Source organism: Capricornis sumatraensis, chromosome 2, assembly GCF_032405125.1.
Source record: "Capricornis sumatraensis isolate serow.1 chromosome 2, serow.2, whole genome shotgun sequence".
NCBI classification, from domain to species: Eukaryota; Metazoa; Chordata; class Mammalia; order Artiodactyla; family Bovidae; genus Capricornis; species Capricornis sumatraensis.
This window is the reverse complement of record NC_091070.1, coordinates 158460350-158479574: the sequence shown is the minus strand read 5'-3', so window position 1 is coordinate 158479574 and position 19225 is coordinate 158460350. Positions and strand designations below refer to the sequence as shown.

At 37.4% G+C, this 19225-nt stretch overlaps 1 protein-coding gene across 1 annotated transcript in view; it reads right to left on the bottom strand.

Annotated features, from left to right (window-relative positions):
* COL24A1 (collagen type XXIV alpha 1 chain) overlaps positions 1–19225 on the bottom strand; it is a 378135-nt gene that overhangs the window by 199387 nt on the left and 159523 nt on the right. Inside the window, exon 19 of the mRNA XM_068961180.1 lies at positions 18245–18298. Within this exon, the coding sequence (XP_068817281.1) occupies positions 18245–18298 (54 nt within the window). The remainder of the gene's footprint in view (positions 1–18244; positions 18299–19225) is intronic.

The window sequence follows — 19225 nt, the reverse complement described above, 5'->3', positions numbered from 1 at the left end:
TGATACTGTGACTTCTAACTCTTAGTATCTAAAATGGTCTTCTAGAACTCTAAGGTTTTAATGTTCAGACTAAAGGTCAGAATGTTGTGATATTTAAATTCCATCACAGGATAGCTAATGTTTAGTTATTTATTCATATGTTCATTTTTTCAACAGACATTTTATTAATTTTCTACTATGTGTAAGGTCCAATAAAAAGCACAATAGTAGTCCTGAACTATACAAATATTAATAATATATAGAGTCTTTATTCTCAATGAATTAATAATTTACTATGGGAGAAGGCAATTTAAAATAAAAACTAGAATAAGAGTTGCAATGGAATAGAAGTAATAGCAAAGTGGAAAAGGGGACTTAGATGAAGGAGAAAAAACTTTTCTGGGAGGATCATGAATTTTTTAGGATGTGCAAATAACTTTGTATTGAATTACGATTGGTTAATAAAAACATGTATCTAAAAATAAGTTCACACCAAAAACTTACCAACAAGTGTGCAGTCTCAAAAGGCATTGATGAAGATACATTTTACATTGGAGAATATATTAAAAAAACTTAGCTCCAAACCCAGAAGAGGGGCTAAGTGATCCAAGAGAACTCGATTTTGCTATTCTCTCACTGCAGCTATTTAGCCTGTGAAAGTGGCACCCCTGATGAAAACCCCCCAAAAAACCCTTTCAGGGAGGCAAATAAGCCCAGGTTCCTTTTTCCCTCCTCTTCCAAGATTAATTTATAATCTTAAAGGAATAAAAGTTGAATTAAAGGGGAACAATTAGTTACAGGCTGTTTATAGGAAACACCTCTAAAACATAAAAATGAGGAAAATTAAATTTAAAAAATAGGAGGATTTATGCAAAGCAATTTACCAGCCACAAAATAGCTGAAGTAGGTGGCTCAGATGGTAAAGAATCTGCCTGCAATGCAAGAGATGGGGGTTCATCCCTGGGTTGGGAAGATCCCCTGGAAAAGGAAATGGTAACCCATCATAGTATTCTTGCTGAAGAATTCCTTGGACAGAGGTGCCTGGTGGGCTACAGTCCATGGGGTCACAAAGAGTCAGACATAGCTGAATGACTAACACTTTGAACTCAAGAGCTAACAGATTTTAGGGTAAAACAGATTATTAGCATTAAGATGGTCATTTGATAATAATCAAAGCCTATGTTCATTAGGAAGAGAAAAACCAGAAAATTTTTATGCATTGAGGAACACAACTTCTAAATATAGACAATAAAACTGATAAAGATGAATTGAGGAATCCACTATTAGGGAAATTTTAACACGTCTCTTCCAGAAATTAAGTTACTGAAGTATGCATGTAGTTTGATTTCCTTTATATTGATTTTGAAAACAAGCAAAATAAATATTATGAGTATAAACATAGATGGTGACAGGGAGAGAACAAAGCCTCACCCATCAGTAGACAATCAGATTAAAGATTTACTGAGCATGCCCTGCCCACCAGAGGAAGACCCAGTTTTCCTCACAGCCAGTCTCTCCAATCAGAAAGCTTGCATAAGCCTCTTATTCTCATTCATCAGAGGGTAGACAGAAGAAGCAAAAACTATAATCCCACAGTCTCCAGAATGAAAACCACAATCACAGAAAGCTAACCAATAACCATGTGATAATAACACGGATCACAGCCTTGTATAACTCAATGAAGGTACGAGGCATGCCATGCAGAGCCACCCAAGACAGATGGGTCATGGTCAAGAGTTCTGACAAAATATGGTCTACTGGAGGAAGGAATGGCAAAGTACTTCAGCATTCTTGCCTGGAGAACCCCGCAAACAGCATGAAGAGGAAAAAAGATATAACACTGGAAGATGAGACCCCCACCCATTCCCCGCCCCCACTCAGGCGGATAGGTGTCCAATAGGCTGCTAGGGAAGACAGGAGAAATAGTTCCAGAAAGAATGAAGAGGCTGACCCAAAGTGTAAATAACACTAAGATGTGGATGTGTCTGGTAGTGAAAGTAAAGTCCCATTCTGTAAAGAACAGTATCACATAGGAACCTGGAATGTTAGATCTATGAATCAAGGTAAATTAGATAAGGTCAAACAGGAGATGGCGAAAGTGAACAAAATCTTAGGAATCTGTCAACTAAAATGGACAGGAATGGGCAAATTTAATTCAGATGACCTTTACATCTACTACCATGGGCAAGAATCCCTAGAAGAAATTGAATAGCCCTCATGGCCAATAAAACAAAGTTCATAATGCAGGACCTGGGTGCAACCTCAAAAACAACAGAATGATCTCATTTCACTTCCAAGGCAAATCATGTGACATCACAGTAATCTAAGACTATGCCCTAACCACTAATGCCAAAGAAGCTGAACGGTTCTATGAAGACCTACCAGATCTTCTAGAACTAACACCAAAAAAAGATGTCCTTTTCATTATAGGGGACTAGAATGAAAAAGTAGGAAGTCAAGAGATACCAGGAGTGACAAGCAAGTTTGGCTTTGGAGTGCAAAATGAAGCAGGGCAAAGGCTCACAGAGTTTTGCCAAGAAAATACACCGGTCATAGCAAACACTCTCTTCCAATAATAAAAGAGGCAACTCCACATATGGACATCACCAGATGGTCAACACCAAAATCAGATTGACTATATTCTTGGCATTCGAAGATGGAGAAGCTCTATTCATTCACCAAAAGCAAGACCTGGAGCTGACTGTGACTGTGCTGAGATCATCAGCTCCTCAATGCAAAATTAAAGTTTAAATTGAAGAAAGAAGGGAAAATCACTAGGCCATTCAGGTATTGCTGTTGTTGTTGCTCAGTCACCAAGTCATGTGCAACTCTCTGCAACCACATGGACTGCAGGACACCAGGCCTCCCCATCCCCATCCAAGTTCCTGTCCACTGAATCAGTCATACATTCACCCATCTCATCCTCTGTAGCCCTCTTCTCCTTCTGCCTTCAATATTTCCCAGCATCAGGGGCTTTTCCAATAAGTCAGCTCTTTCCATCAGCTGGCCAAAGTATTAGAGCTTCAGCTTCAGCATTAGTCCTTCCAATGAGTATTCAGGGTTGATTTCCTTTAGAATTGTCTGGTTTGATCTCCTTGCTGTCCAAGGGACTCACAAGAGTCTTTTCTAGCACCACAGTACAAAACCATCAATTCTTTGGTGTTCTGTCTCCCTTATGGTCCAACTCTCATAACCATACATGATTACATGCCTACATTCGGGTACGACCTAAATCAAATCCCTTATATAGTGGAGGTGACAAATAGATTAAAGGGATTAGATCTGGTAGATGGAGTGCCTTGAAGAACTATGGACAGAGATTTGTAACATTTCGGTACACAGATAGTGGTGACCAAAACCATCCTCAAGAAAAAGTAATGGAAGAATGCAAAGTAGCCATCTGAGGAGGCCTTACAGATAGGTGAGAAAAGAGGAGAAGCAAAACAAGAAAGGAAGAATATACCCAACTGAATGTAGAGTCAGAGAATAGCAAGAAGAGATAAAAAAATCTTAAGTGAACAATGCAAAGAAATAGAGGAAAACATTACAATGGGGAAGACTAGCAATCTCTTCATGAAAATTGCATATTTTCATGTAAAGATGGGCACAATAAAGGACAGAATCAACAAGGACCTAACAGAAGCAGAATAGATTAAGAAGTGGCAAGAATACAGAGAGAACTACATGAAAAAGGTGTTAATGACCCAGATAACCACGATGGTGTGCCTAGAACCAGACATCCTGGAGTATGCACTCAAGTGGGCCTTAGGAAGCAAAGGTAGTGAACAAAGCTAGTGGAGGTGATGGAATTCCTGCTGAACTATTTCAAATGCTAAAAGATGATGCTGTGAAAGTGCTGCACTCAATATGCCAACAATTTTGGAAAGGGCAGCAGTATCCATAGGACTGGAAAAGGTCAGTTTTCATTCCAACCCCAAAGAAAGTCAACGCCAAAGAATGTTCAAACTACCACACAATTGCACTCATCTCACATGCTAGCAAAGTAATGCTCAAAATTCTCCAAGCCAGGCTTCAATAGTATGTGAACTAAGAACTTGCAAATGTACAAACTGAATTTTTAAAAAGCAGAGGAATCAGAGATCAAATTGCCGACATAAGTTGGATCATAGAAAAAGTAATGGAATTCCAAAAAATTATCTACTTCCGCATCACTGACTATGTGACAAATAAAAAGGATCACAAGAGACTAATTCCAGTAACAAATCGGATAACCTAGAAGAAACAGGTAAAATTCCTAGAAATACACAACCTACCAAAACTGAATCATAAAGAAAGAGAAAATCTTTACATAACTATAACTAGCAAGGAGACTGAATCATTAATCCAAAACCTCCCAGGAAATAAAAAACCTAGGATGGTTTCTCTGGAGAAGTCTACCAAACATTTAAAAAAGAATTAATGTAAATCCTTCTGAAACTCTTCCAGAAAAGTTGAAGAGGGAATATTTTCAAAGTCATTTTATGAGGCCAGTGTTACCCTGATACCAAATCAAATAAAGATATTACTAGAACATAAAATTAGTGGCCAATATCTTTAATGAAAATAGATGTGAAAGTCCTTGAAAAAAACTAGCAATTGTGGGGTAGTCCAAGATGGCACCTCCTTCCATGGACATACCAAATCTACAACTACATATAGAACAATTACCACTGAAAAAGAACAAGCTACACAGCACCCCCACCCCCCAACAACAAAGGATTAAAAAAGCCTCACTGAGATAAGTAGGAGAGGTAGACATGGTTTCATCAAAAATTTCACCTCCAATAAGCAACCCCCTTAAGGGAAGATCTCATGGTTTGGGGCTACTCCCTGAGATACAAGGGGTTTATACCAAACCTCAATAGCTGCACTAAAAAAATAAGGGTCCCCAAAATCTGGCTTTCAAAACTCAATGGGGCTTAATCCAAGGGAACTAGGGGCTGTGGAATCTGATATACTCCTTTTGAAGGACTCATGCATGGTCTCACACTTTCTAGGACTCACTGCAAAAGCAGTAGTTAGAGAAGTGCATGGGCCATGTGTGAAGGAGACTGATTTACTAATCTCAAAGTGACTGCTAGTGAGGCAGGTATGAGTTGGGACTTTGGGACCGAGGTGCTGATGAGCACCATTTTTGAAATTTCCCTACACCTTTATAACACAAGTGGGTACACACAGACACAGCTTCCCTAAAGCACAGTATTGTAATTTATTTTTTAAAAAAAAGCACATTAAAAGTATCATACACAAAGATCAGGTGGGATTTATTCCAGGGATATAAGAATGATTCAACATTTCTGCATGAAATCAATCTACAATCAAACTACATTAACAAAATGAAACATAAAACTCACATGCTCATCTCAATAGATGTAAAAAAGCATTTGACAAAATTAAAATCCACTTATGATTAAAAAAAAGAAACAAGTGAGTATAGAGAGAATGTACCTCAACATAAAAATCCATATATGACAAATATACAGCTACCTTCATAAGCAACAGTGAAAAGCTGAAAGATGTTTTTCTAAGATTAGAAACAATTAAAGATGCCCATTTCTACCACTTCTAATCAACATAGAATTGAAAGTCTGAGCCACAGCAATTAGCCAAAAAATAGAAATAAATAAAAGGCATCCAAATTAGAAATGAAAAAATAAAACTGTCACTATTTGCAGATAATAGGGCTGCCTGGTGGCTCAGATGGTAAAGAATCTGCCTGCAATGCAGGAAACCTGGGTTCGATCCCTGGGTTGGGAAGATCCCCTGGAGGAGGGCATGGCAACACTCCTGTATTCTTGTCTGGAGAATTTCCATGGACAGATGAGCCTGTTGGGCTATAGTCCATGGGGTTTCAAAGAGTCAGACATGACTGAGTGACTAAGCACAGCATGATTATCATATATATAAATTCAAAAAGACTCCACCAGAATAGTTAGAATTAATAGATGAATTCAGTAGAGTTGCAGGATGCAAAATCAATACACAGATATCTGCTTCAATTCTATACATTACAAACCAAAAAACAGATATCTGCTGCAATTCTATATAAACCAAAAAGCAGTGAAATGAACAAAACAATCCCATTTACAATTGCACCCCAAAAGAATAAAACACATAGGAATAAATTTAATCAGCAAGGTCAAAGACCTATCCACTGAAAATACACTGATGAAAGAAATTTAAAAGGACAAAAATAAATGGAAAGAGAGTCCACTACAAAACATTACTGACAGAAATTTAAGAAGACACAAACATTGAAAGGACTTTCCATACTCATGGATTGGAAGGCTTAAAATTTTTAAAGTGTCTGTATCATCCAACCAACAGATTCAAAGCAATCCTAGTGGAATTTTATGTAGGTAGAAAAAAAATTCTGTAATTCATATGGAACTAAAAAGGACTGTGACTATCTACAACAACTCTGAGGAACAGTAACAAAGCTGAAGGCCTTACATTTCTTGATTTTAAAACATATTACCAAGCTAAAATAATCCAAACAGTTTAATATGAGCAAAAAACAGAGATATAGATCAATACCAAGTATTCTTGTCTGGAAAACCACATGAAGAGTAGCTTTCATCCAGAAAGAATGAAGAGACAGAGCCAAAGTAAAAACAACACCCAGTTGTGGATGTGACTGGTGATGGAAGTAAAGTCCAATGCTGTAAGAACAATAGTACATAGGAACCTGGAATGTTAGGTCCATGAATCACAGTAAACTGGAAGTGGTCAAACAGGGATGGCAAGAGTGAACATTTTAGGAATCAGGGAACTAAAATGGACTAGAATGGGTGGATTTAATTCAGATGACCATTATATCTACTATTTGGGCACAAATCCCTTAGAAGAAATGGAGTAGCCCTCATGGTCAACAAAAGAAAGTTCATAATGCAGGACTTGGGTACAATCTCAAAAATGACAGAATAACCTTGGTTCACTTCCAAGGCAAATCATTCAACATCACAGTAATCTAAGACTATGCCCCAACCACCAATGCTGAAGAAGCTGAAGTTGAATGGTTCTAAGAAGACCTACAAAACTTTCTAGAACTAACACCCAAAAAAGATGTCCTTTTCCTTACAGGGGACTGGAATGCAAAAGTAAGAAGTCAAGAGATACCTGAAGTAACAAGCAAGTTTGGCTTTGGAGTAGAAAATGAAGCAGGGTAAAGGCTAATAAAGTTTTGCCAAGAGAACGCACTGGTCATAGCAAACACTCTCTTCCAACAATACAAGAGAAGATTCTATACATGGATGTCATCAGATGGCGAATACTGAAATCAGATTGATTATATTCTTTTCAGTCAAAGATGGAGAAGCTCTACACTGTCAGCAAAAACAAGACTGGGAGCTGACTGTGGCTCAGATCATGAACTCCTTATTGCCAAATATAGACTTAAATTGAAGAAAGTAGGGAAAACCACTAGACCATGCAGGTAAGACCTAAATCAAATCCCTTACGATTATGCAGTAGAAGTGACAAACAGATTCAAGGGATTAGATCTGATAGACAGAATGCCTGAAGAAGTATGGACGGAGATTTATGACACTGTATAGGAGGAAGTGATCAAGACCATCTGCAAGAAAAAGAAATGGAAAAAGGCAAAATGGTTGTCTGAGGAGGTCCTACAAACAGCTACAAAAAGAAAAGAAGCGAAAGGCAAAGGAGAAAAGATATACCCATTTGAATGCAGAGTTCAAAAGAATAGCAAGGAGAGATAACAAGGCCTTCCTCAGTGATCAATGCAAAGAAATAGAAGAAAATAACAGAATGGGAAACGGTAGAGATCTCTTCAAGAAAATCAGAGATACCAAGGGACTATTTCATGCAAAGATGGGCTCAATAAAGGACAGAAATGGTATGGACCTACCACAAGCAGAAGATATTAAGAGGTGGCAAGAATACACAAAAGAACTATACAAAAAAGATCTTCATGACCCAGATAACCACAATGGTGTGATCACTCACCTAGAACCAGGCATCCTGGAATGTGAATTCAAGTGGGCCTCAGGAACGATTACTACGAACAAAGCCATTGGAGGTGATGGAATTCCAGCTGAGCAATTTTAAATCCTAAAAGGTGATGCTGTAAAAGTGCTGCACTCAACATGCCAGCAAATTTGGACAACTGAGCAGTGGCCACAGGACTGGAAAGGGTCCAACCCCAAAGAAAGGCAATGCCAAAGAACATTCAAACTACTGCACAATTGCACTCTTCTCACAGGCTAGCAAAGTAATGCTCAATTTCTCCAAGACAGGCTTTATCAGTACGTGAACTGTGAACTTCCAGATGTTCAAGCTGAATTTAGAAAAGGCAGAGGAAACAGAAATCAAATTGCCAATGCCCACTGGATCATCAGAAAAGCATCTACTTCTGCTTTATTGACTATGCCAAAGCCTTTGACTGTGTGGATCACAACAAACTGGAAAACTCTGAAAGAGGTGGGAATACCAGACCACCTTACCTGTCTCCTGAGACATCTGTATGTCGGTCAAGAAGCAATAGTTAGAACAGGACATGGAACAACAGACTGGTTCCAAATAGGGAAAGGATTATATCAAGGCTGTATACTGTCATCCAGCTTATTTAACGTATATGCAGAGTACATTATGCAAAATGCCAGGCTGGATGAAGCACAAGCTAGAATCAAGATTGCTGGGAGAAATATCAACCTCAGATATGCAAATGACACCACCCTTATGGAAGAAAGCGAAGAAGAACTAAAGAGCCTCTTGATGAAAGTGAAAGAGGAGAGTGAAAAAGTTGTCTTAAGACTCAACATTCAAAAAACGAAGATCATGGCATCTGGTCCCATCATTTCATGGCAAGTAGATGAGGAAACAATGGAAACAGCGACAGACTCTTTTTTTTCAGACTTTATTTTTTTTGTGCTCTAAAATCACTGCAGATGGCAACTCCAGTCATGAAATTAAAACACACTTGTTCCTTGGAAGAACATCTATGATAAACCTAGTGAAAGTGAAGTCGCTCAGTCATATCCCGGCTCTTTGCGACCCCATGGACTGTAGCCCACCAGGCTCCTCAGTCCATGGAAATTTTCCAGGCAAGAGCACTAGAGTGGGTTGCCATTTCCTTCTCCAGGGGATCTTCCTGACCCAGGGATCAAACCCAGGTCTCCCACATTGCAGGCAGACGCTTTACTGACTGAGCCACCAGGGAAGCCCATGATAAACCTAGATAGCATTTAAAAAGCAGAGACATTACTTTGCCAACTAAGGTCTGTCTAGTCAAAATTATGGTTTTTTCAGTAGTAATGTATGGATGTGAGAGTTGGACCATAAAGAAAGCTGAGCACCGAAGAATTGATGTTTCTGAATTGTGGTTTTGGAGAAGACTCTTGAGAGTCCCTTGGACTGCAAGGGGATCAAACCAGTGAATCCTAAAGGAAATTAGTTCTGAATATTCATTGGAAGGACTGATGCTGTAGCTCAAATTCCAATACTTTGGCCACCTGATATGAAGAACTGACTCATTGGAAAAGACTCTGAATCTAGGAAGGATTAAAGGCAGGAGAAGGGGATGATAAAGGATGAGATGGTTGGATGGCATCACTGACTCAATAGACATGAGTTTGAGCAAGCCCCAGAAATTGGTGATGGACAGGGAAGCCTGGTGTGCTGCAGTCCAACTGATGCCCATAAGTGGAACAATGTTAATGTTCATTGATGTATGAATGGATAGATAAAATATGGATTTTTAAACTATTGTATAAGGGACTATTCTCATGCAGCTTTCAGAAAGAGTGAAATTCTGACATAGGCCATAATATGGATGAACCCTGAAGAAATTATGCTAAGTGAAATATGCCAGTCCCAGAGAGACAAATATTGCATAATTCTAATTATATGAAGTATCTAAAGTGGATTTTTTATTGTCTGAGCCCCCAGGGATGCCCACTTAGACTAATAGAAGCAGAAAGAATGATGGTTGTAGGGATTGTGGGAGGTGGAAATTGGAGTTGCTATTAAATGGGTACAAAGTTTCAGTGGTGCAAGGTGAAAACATTCTAGAGATCTGCTGTGCCAAAATATGCATACAGTTAATATTGTACTACATACTTAAAAATCCCTGTCCATCACCAACTCCCGGTGCTTGCTCAAACTCATGTCCATCGAGTCAGTGATGCCATCCAACTATGTCATCCTCTGTTGTGCCCTTCTTCTTCCACCTTCAATCTTTCCCAGCATCAGGGTTTTTTCCAATGAGTCAGCTCTTTGCATTAGGTGGACAAAGTATTGGAGCTTCAGCTTAAGCATCAGTCATTCCAATAAATATTCAGGACTGATTTCCTTTAGGAGGGACTGGCTGGATCTCCTTGTTGTCCAAGGCACTCTCAAGAGTCTTCTCCAACACCATAGTTCAAAAGCATCAGTTCTTTGGTTCTCAGCTTTCTTTTTGGTCCAACTCTCACATCTCTACATGAGTACTGGAAAAACTATAGCTTTGACTATATGCCTTTGGCACAATGTAATGTCTCTACTTTTTAATATGGTGTCTAGATTTGTCATAGATTTTATTTTTAGTTTTTATCTTCAGTTCAGTTCAGTCACTCAGTCGTGTCTGACTCTTTGCAACCCCATGAATCGCAGCACGCCAGGCCTCCCTGTCCATCACCATCTCCCAGAGTTCACTCAGACTCACGTCCATCAGGTCAGTGATGCCATCCAGCCATCTCATCCTCTGTCGTCCCCTTCTCCTCCTGCCCCCAATCCCTCCCAGCATCAGAGTCTTTTCCAATGAGTCAACTCTTCACATGAGGTGGCCAAAATACTGGAGCTTCAGCTTTAGCATCATTCCTTCCAAAGAAATCCTAGGGATGATCTCCTTCAGAATGGACTGGTTGGATCTCCTTGCAGTCCAAGGGACTCTCAAGAGTCTTCTCCAACACCACAGTTCAAACGCATCAATTCTTCAGCACTCAGCCTTCTTCACAGTCCAACTCTCACATCCATACATGACCACAGGAAACACCATAGCCTTGACTAGATGGACCTTAGTCAGCAAAGTAATGTCTCTGCTTTTGAATATACTATCTATATTGGTTATAACTTTTCTTCCAAGGAGTAAGAGTCTTTTAATTTCATGGCTGCAGTCATCATCTGCAGTGATTTTAGAGCCCCCAAAAATAAAGTCTGATACTGTTTCTACTGTTTCCCCATCTATTTCCCATGAAGTGATGGGACCAGATGCCATGATCTTCGTTTTCTGAATATTGAGCTTTAAGCCAACTTTTTCGCTCTCCTCTTTAACTTTCATTAAGAGGCTTTTTACCTCCTCTTCACTTTCTGCCATCTTATTTTCAAGTAATTGCTTAACAAAGTCCATTGCCTATTGTACAAACTCAATAAATACTTCTCAGCTGACTAAATGCTGCCTGGAAAATCAAGTGGTTAAGATAGGAAGTCCATGTACAAAATCTTGACTTTGGCATGTGCCTATTCAGGGTGGGGTTGCTGTGATCTCAGAGAACTTTTTAGGAATGCAAGTTAGCTCACCTATATACAGGTAAGCATATAACATACTTTAATAATTCAGTGTAAAAAATTATTTCCATATATTCTGTAACATAACCTCACAAATAGGACTCTTCTAAAAACTTAACAGGGATATTATACAACAGACAAGAACAGCCTGTTGCTAGCACCTTTAATTCCATAGCCAAAGCAACAACACAAACCATTATGGCAACAAATAAGTCATTCCTCTCTTTACTGAAGAACACAGAATAGTTACTGGGTACTCACTTTCTGCAGTAAGCAGCAAGGGATGTGGTTTTGCTAACGTTATGGAATGCATGAAAGCAGTTGCCAAATTGGGAAGCTCTCAAGAAGGCTTGCTGAAGTATGTTTTGTAACTATATACACACATACATACACACACAATCCCACAATGGATGGAACCATAATTAACACAAGTTTCCAATGTTAGTTTGAGGTTCTTATTCAACTGGCAGAAAATGAGGAGAAAATAAAAGGCTTCTTTTAGAGCTGTGCCAAATTGCTCTGGAAGGAACACATTTTGTTTGCAAATAGGATAACCACGTATTTCAAATAGAGTGCACATAGTTTTCTTGATGACTAATTTATATAGCCTAAACAGAACTAATTTACACTGTCCTCACTTTCCAAATAAGATATATATATGAAAATAAAAAGTTTTAAGATGTTTCCATGACATAATGTATACAACCTAAGAAACACATCATGTGAATAGGGTCAATATGTATGGCTCTATTTTTCCAATTTTAGAATTTCTGGAAGAATTTCAAGGCAAATAGGAAAGATGAAAAAACGAGACAAAAACAGACCCTTCCCAACCTAGAAAACATAAAATCATACTCCTCTTCTTTTAAAATTTTCTGGTTCTCTTGATTAAATCATCTAAGATATTAAAATTCAGTGATGTGTAGAAAAACAGTTAGTTTCATAATGTTGGTGCTAATGAGGCCATAAGTCATATTATTGAAAAAAATTAGATAAAGTTATCCAAAAAGTAATTACTACTCACTGGAAATTCAACCATTAATATTCATTAAAATGTCTTGCCTTCAGGTCTGTGTCACACTTTTAAATATTGTAATTTTAAAACTGAAGAAAGTAACAACAAGGAAGTTAAATATTAGTATTATAATAGTATTCAGGACGTCAACTGGCTTTCTTCAGTTCTGACATTTTTCTTAATGAAAATTTAAGAGAAACACAATTTACAAACTGAAGAGGATTTACAAAGTTATCCTGTGTTCTTCACCTAGTATGATATGCATAATTTAAAACATTAAATTAAGGAGTTGAGGGCAAGGTGGAGTGGGAATTAAGAGGTACAAACTACTATGTATAAAAAAATAAAAAGTGCTACATTAAAAGGATCATACACCATGATCAACTTAGATTTATCCCAGGGGTGCAAGGATTTTTCAATATGTGCAAATCAATCAGTATGATACACCACATCAACAAATTGCAACACCATATGACCATCTCAATAGATGCAGAAAAAGCCTTTGACAAAATTCAACATCCATTTATGATTTTAAAAAAACCTCTCTAGAAAGTGGGCATAAAGAGACCATCCCTCAACATAATAAAGGCCACATATGACAAAACTGCAGATAAATCATACTCAGCTGTGAAAAGCTGAAAGCATTTCCTCTAAAATCAGGAACAAGACAAGGATTTCCACACTTACCACTTTTAACCAACTTAGTTTTGGAAGTACTAGCCATAGCCATTACTGAAGGAAAAAAATGAAGGTAATCTAAATTAGAAAAGAAGAAGTAAAATGGTCATTGTTTGTGGATGACGTAATACTACACAGAAAATCCTAAAGATACTACCAGAAAACTACTAGAGCTCATCAATGAATTTGGCAAAGTTGCAGTATACAAAAATAATACACAGAAATCTCGTGTATTTCTATACCCTAACAATGAAGAATCAGAAAGAAAAATTAATAAAACAACCCCACTTACCACTGCAACAAAAAGGATAAAATACCTAGGAATAAACCCATATAAGGAGGCAAAAGACCTGTACTCCAAAAACTGTAAGATGCTGATGAAAGTGAAGATGACACAAACAGATGGAAAAAATATAAATGTTTTTGGACTGGAAGAATCAACATTGTCAAATTACTATACTATCAAGGCAATCTACAGATTCAGTGCAATCCCTATTAAATTACCAATGGCATTTTTCACAGAACTAGAACAAAAATCTTAAAATCTGTAGGGAGACACAGAACCCCCTGAATAGTCAAAGCAGTCTTGAGAAAGAAAAACAGAGCTGGAAGAATCACATTCCCTGACTTCAGACCATACAATACAGCTACAGTCACCAGAACAGAAACATCCATTGACAGAACAGGGTAGAAAGTCCAGAAATAAACCCACACACCTATGGTCATCTAATCTACAACAAAGGAGGCAAGAATATACAATGGAGAAAAGACAGTATCTTCAATAAGTGGTATTGGAAAAGTAGGACAGCTATGTGTAAAAAATGTGAAATTAGAACATTCTTTGCCACCATGCAAAAAAATAAACTCAAAATGGATTAAAGACCTAAATGTAAGATTGGATACTATAAAACTCTTAGAACATAAGGAGAGTATTCTTTGACATAAATTTCAGTAGCATATTTATTTGTCTCCTAGAGTAATGTAAATAAAAACAAAAATAAACAAGTGAGACCTAATTAAATTCAAAAACTTTTACACAAGCAAAGGAAACCATAAAACCAAAAGAAAACCCACAGAATGTGAGAAAATATTTGCAAAGAAAGAGACCAACAAGTGATTAACCGCTAAAATTTACAAACAACACATGCAGCTCAATTAAAAAAAAAAAAATCAAAAGATGGACAGAAGATCTAAACAGACATTTAACCAAACGAGACATACAGATGGCCAAGACACATGAAAATATATTCAATATTGTTAATTATTAGAGAAATGCAAATCAAAACTACAATGAGACAATACCTCCCACCAGTCAGAAGGACCATCGAGTCCACTCAGACTCACGTCCATCGAGTCTGCAAACAATGTTGGAGAAGGTGTGTAGAAAAGGGAATCCTTCTACAGAGTTTGGTAATGTAAATTGTTCCAGCCACTGTGGAGAACAGTATGACAGTTCCCGAAGAAATTAAAAATAGAGCTACTACATGATCCAGCAATCCCACTCCTGGGTACATATCTGGAGAAAATCATAATTCAAAAAGACATATGTGCCCCAATGTTCACTGCAGCATACAATAGCCAGGACATGTTTTCAGGGAGGAGGGGACATGGGTATACCTATGGCTGATTCATGTTAATGTTTGGTAGAAATCAACACAATACTGTAAAGCAATTATCCTTCAACCAAAAATACATAAATTTTAAAAAAATAGCAAGGACATAGAAGCAACCTAAATGTCCATGGAACGAAAGTCACTCAGTTGTGTCCACCTCTGCGATCCCATGGACTCCATGGAATTCTCCAGGCCAGAATACTGGAGTAAATAGCCTTTCCCGTCTCCAGGGGAATCTTACCAACCCAGTGATCGAACCCAGGTCTGCTTCATTGAGGGCAGATTCTTTACCAGCTGAGCCACAAGGGAAGCCCAAGAAAACTGGAGTGAATAGCCTATCCCTTCTCCAGCAGATCTTCCCGACCCAGGAATTTAACCAGGGTCTCCTGTATTGCACATGGATTCTTTACCAACTGAGCTATCAGGGAAGTCCAGATAATATAGGAGAGGTGGTATGTATATACAGTGGAATATGACTCAGCCACTGAAAAGAATGAGATAATCCAAATTGCAGCAACATGGATGGACGTGGAGACTATCATACTAAATGAAGTAAGTCAGAGAAAGGCAAATATCATATGATATCAGTTATATGTGGAATCTAATAAAATGATACAAATGCACTTATTTACAAAACAGAAACAGACTCACAAGTTTAGAGAATGAACTTATGGTTACCAGAGGGGAAAGGTGTGGTGGAAGCATAGATTGTGAGTTTGGGACAGACAAGTATGCACTGCTATATTTAAAATATAAGAGCCTCAAAAAAAAAAAAATATAAGAGCCTCTTGCTGAACGTGAAAGAGGAAAGTGAAAAAGCTGACTTAAAACTCAACATTCAAAAAACTAAGATCATGGCATTTGGTCCCACCACTTCATGGCAATTGATGGGGAAACAACAGAAACAGTGACAGACTATTTTCCTGGGCTCCAAAATCACTGCAGATGGTGACTGCAGCCATGAAATTAAAAGAAACTTGCTCCCTAGAAGAAAAGCTATGACCAACCTAGACAGCATGTTAAAAATTAGACATTACTTTCCTGACAAATGTCTGTCTAGTCAAAGCTATGGTTTTCCCAGAAGCCACATATGGATGTGTAAGTTGGACCATAAAGAAAGCTGAGTGCCGAAGAATTGATGCTTTTGAACTGTGGTGTTGGAGAAGACGCTTGAGAGTCCCTTGAACTGCAAGGAGATCAAACCAGTCAATCCTAAAGGAGATCAGACCTGAATATTCTTTGGAAGGACTGATGCTGAAGCTCCAATACTTTGGCCACCTGATGCAAAGATCTGACTCATTGGAAAAGACCCTGAATTTGGGAAAGATTGAAGACAGGAGGAGAAGGGGAAAACAGAGGGTGAGATGGTTGGATGGCAACACCAAGTCGATGGACATGAGTTTGAGCAAGCTGGGAAGCCTGGTGTGCTGCAGTCCATGAGGTCACAAAGATTTGGACACGACTGAGTGACTGAACTGAACTACAGTAGTCCTGGTGAAGAATAAATAGAACCTAAACTAAAACATTAGCAATGAAAATGGCTTCAAGGGCAAAGTGGGGAAATTTGAGTCATAGTAGAGATCAGGATAAAGGTGATAATTGATGGTATGAAGTCATTCAGGAGCCAGGAGAGGGTTTGATACAAAACGTGTATGAAACTTGAATACTGAGGAAGGGGAGGAATACCTCTTCTATGGAGACAGAAAGGGAGGAGGAAATATGGTTGTGTATATATGGGGGGAGTTGACAGGTAGCCAGTAGTGTTGCCAGATAACACACGGCATGTCCAGTTAATCTGAACTTCACATAAACAGTGAATAACTTTTAAATACAATATGTTTCAAATACTGTACTTTCATATTCTCACAAGTTTCCTTTTCTTGAATGCCATACATCTCTTATATATAATGCCATGCATGCATACTTGTCTGCAAATTCCTATTCATTCATTATGTCAGCTCAAGTGCTACCTTCTCTACAAAGTGCAATCTGAGTCCCCTAACCCTGTACTCACACAGTATCACATATTATATGCTATTTACATGGTTATAATAAAGGATTTCCTACTTATACTCCTCTAGATTATAAGTTTCTTGAAAACAGGGAGCAGGACTTTTCACTTTTGTAGCCCTCATCTAGCACAATGGATGTCATGTAAGAGGCAGTCAGTATATATTTGTTGATTGAATGAATGTTTTATTACACTTCAGATCTTCATAACTTCTTTTCCAGCTTTTTCTAGCTCATCTCTTTGCTTTCATTTTCTCTCCTGTTAAATCATTCTCCATGGCGACATAAGAGGTATCTTTATAAAACATAAATCACCTACAATGCTTTGCTCCTTAAAAATTGTTGATTACTTCATGATACCCATGGAAGAAGGAGAGACTCTTCAACATGGTCTTAAATCTTTCCCACAATTTAATCCCCAAACTAAGTGGTTAAGAGCTCTGACTTTGAAATCATGTCTGGATTAGAATCCTGTCTTAGTCACTTGAAAAGTTATGTGACTGTGAGGGAATAAGTTAACTATATATAAAATAGGGGTAATATCTACCTCATAAAACTGCTGTGAAGATTAAAGGAGGTGTCTCCAAAACATTTACTATAGAACTTTAGGACTTGCCACTATAGTACACTAACAAATATAGCTATATTAATATCCTTTCCAGCTTCATTCCCTAACACTTCTTCTCTACTCACACTAATAACCTTCTGCAGCAGCTATACTTCAAAACATGCCAGTTCTCCAAACTTCTGGCTGTTTCATCATTCTGTGTATTTATTCGCAATGCTTTATTTGTTTACAATGCTCATTCTATGTCAGCCTGCTTGGAAAGCCTGGCATTTAAAGTTTTGCTATGGATAATATCTAGTATATATACACAGTAACAGTAAAGGAAGTTAGAAATGACCAGGTTTTTCTGGTAGTTTGTGCTATGTATAAATTCTCGAACTGCATAGGCTTTCTTTATTTTAATCAGTGGATATTTTACAGGCCCTAAATACTTCCCTGGTTTTAGTGGTCAGAATACTCTCACCTATTTTGTGTATGCTATAGATTTCTGGCTTTTTAAAATTTTTTCACCTCTTAAAAGAAATCCATTTTCAGTTACTTGTGAGCTTTGCAAATACTGTCACCCTAATCTAAGCCTAGACCAAACCAGGAAAATCATTTCCAATAACCTGAACCCAAGAGACTGTATAAACATACTTCTACTCTAGGAGTATGTCTTTTGACACCAAAAAAACAACCAGACACGCAAACTACTTCCTGATTATTTTGAAATATGATCTAAAAGGTTTTTTAAAATGCACTCGAGACAGCTCAAAAATATCCAGAAATGTTTTGATATTTCTAAAGTATTTTTTACCCATTCATGGAGATTTGAGAGTAGAAAACTACAGATACCATGCTCTTCTTTTTTTCCTTTCTTTTTGTTTTTTTCTTTACCTTTGATCCTTCAGGGCCATTTTGTCCAGGAATCCCAATATCTCCAGGAAAACCCTAGGGAACACAAATAATATAGGGAGTTTATTCCATAGAAAATTACTTTAAATTTATTAAGCATACAAAAATTCCTTTTGCCTTTCTTTGAAGTCCAGTTAAAATGATTTATTCTCCTCAAAATTAATTAATTTAATACCTTTCAATATTAAAGATTGTTAGGCAGTTGTCTGATACTGGAATGCAAAACTTATAAAGTATACTAAAATAAAGCTTACTTCATCAATTATTCACAAACAATCCTTAGACCCAAAGAAAATTCTCTAATCTAGTCCAAGAAATTTTAAAAATCATATTCAGAATCATTCAAAACTTGAAAAAGAAGACAAAAATATATGTAACAGGTCTTTTAAGTGTCATATGGGACACAGAGTCACCCAATAATTAAGAGAATGTACTTTGTTAGACTCATTGTTTACTAACTACACATGAATTCTTCTGTTTGGTAGAAAAGAAAAAAAAAAAAAACAACCCACAGGTTACAGCTTAATATACAGGATACTAATTAGTTTTACATTAAACTCAACTATCTTATTCTAATATTCCCATATTCAACTGTCTATAAATAGATCAAATGTTCTTTGAATTTATTTTGACATTTTACTGGTTCTATCATTAGTTAATGATTGAATAAAATCTTTGACCTATGTTTACTTAATATTTGCCTGAAAATCATAATATTACCTTATTCGAAATTATACTTTAGCAGTCTAAAACAGTTGTTTCAAGAAAAATGGACCAGTGTTAAATAAGTCTATGCTGAGATAAAGCCAAGAATGTTGCTCTAAAATGTTAGAGCAATATTCTTTCTCAAATAATACATTAGAATGAAATTCATCAGGATCAGTTTCAATATTGATAATAAGCTAATAATTATACTTTCCTTATATTTTGTCACAGATAGTTATTTTAGTGTTTTCTTTTGAC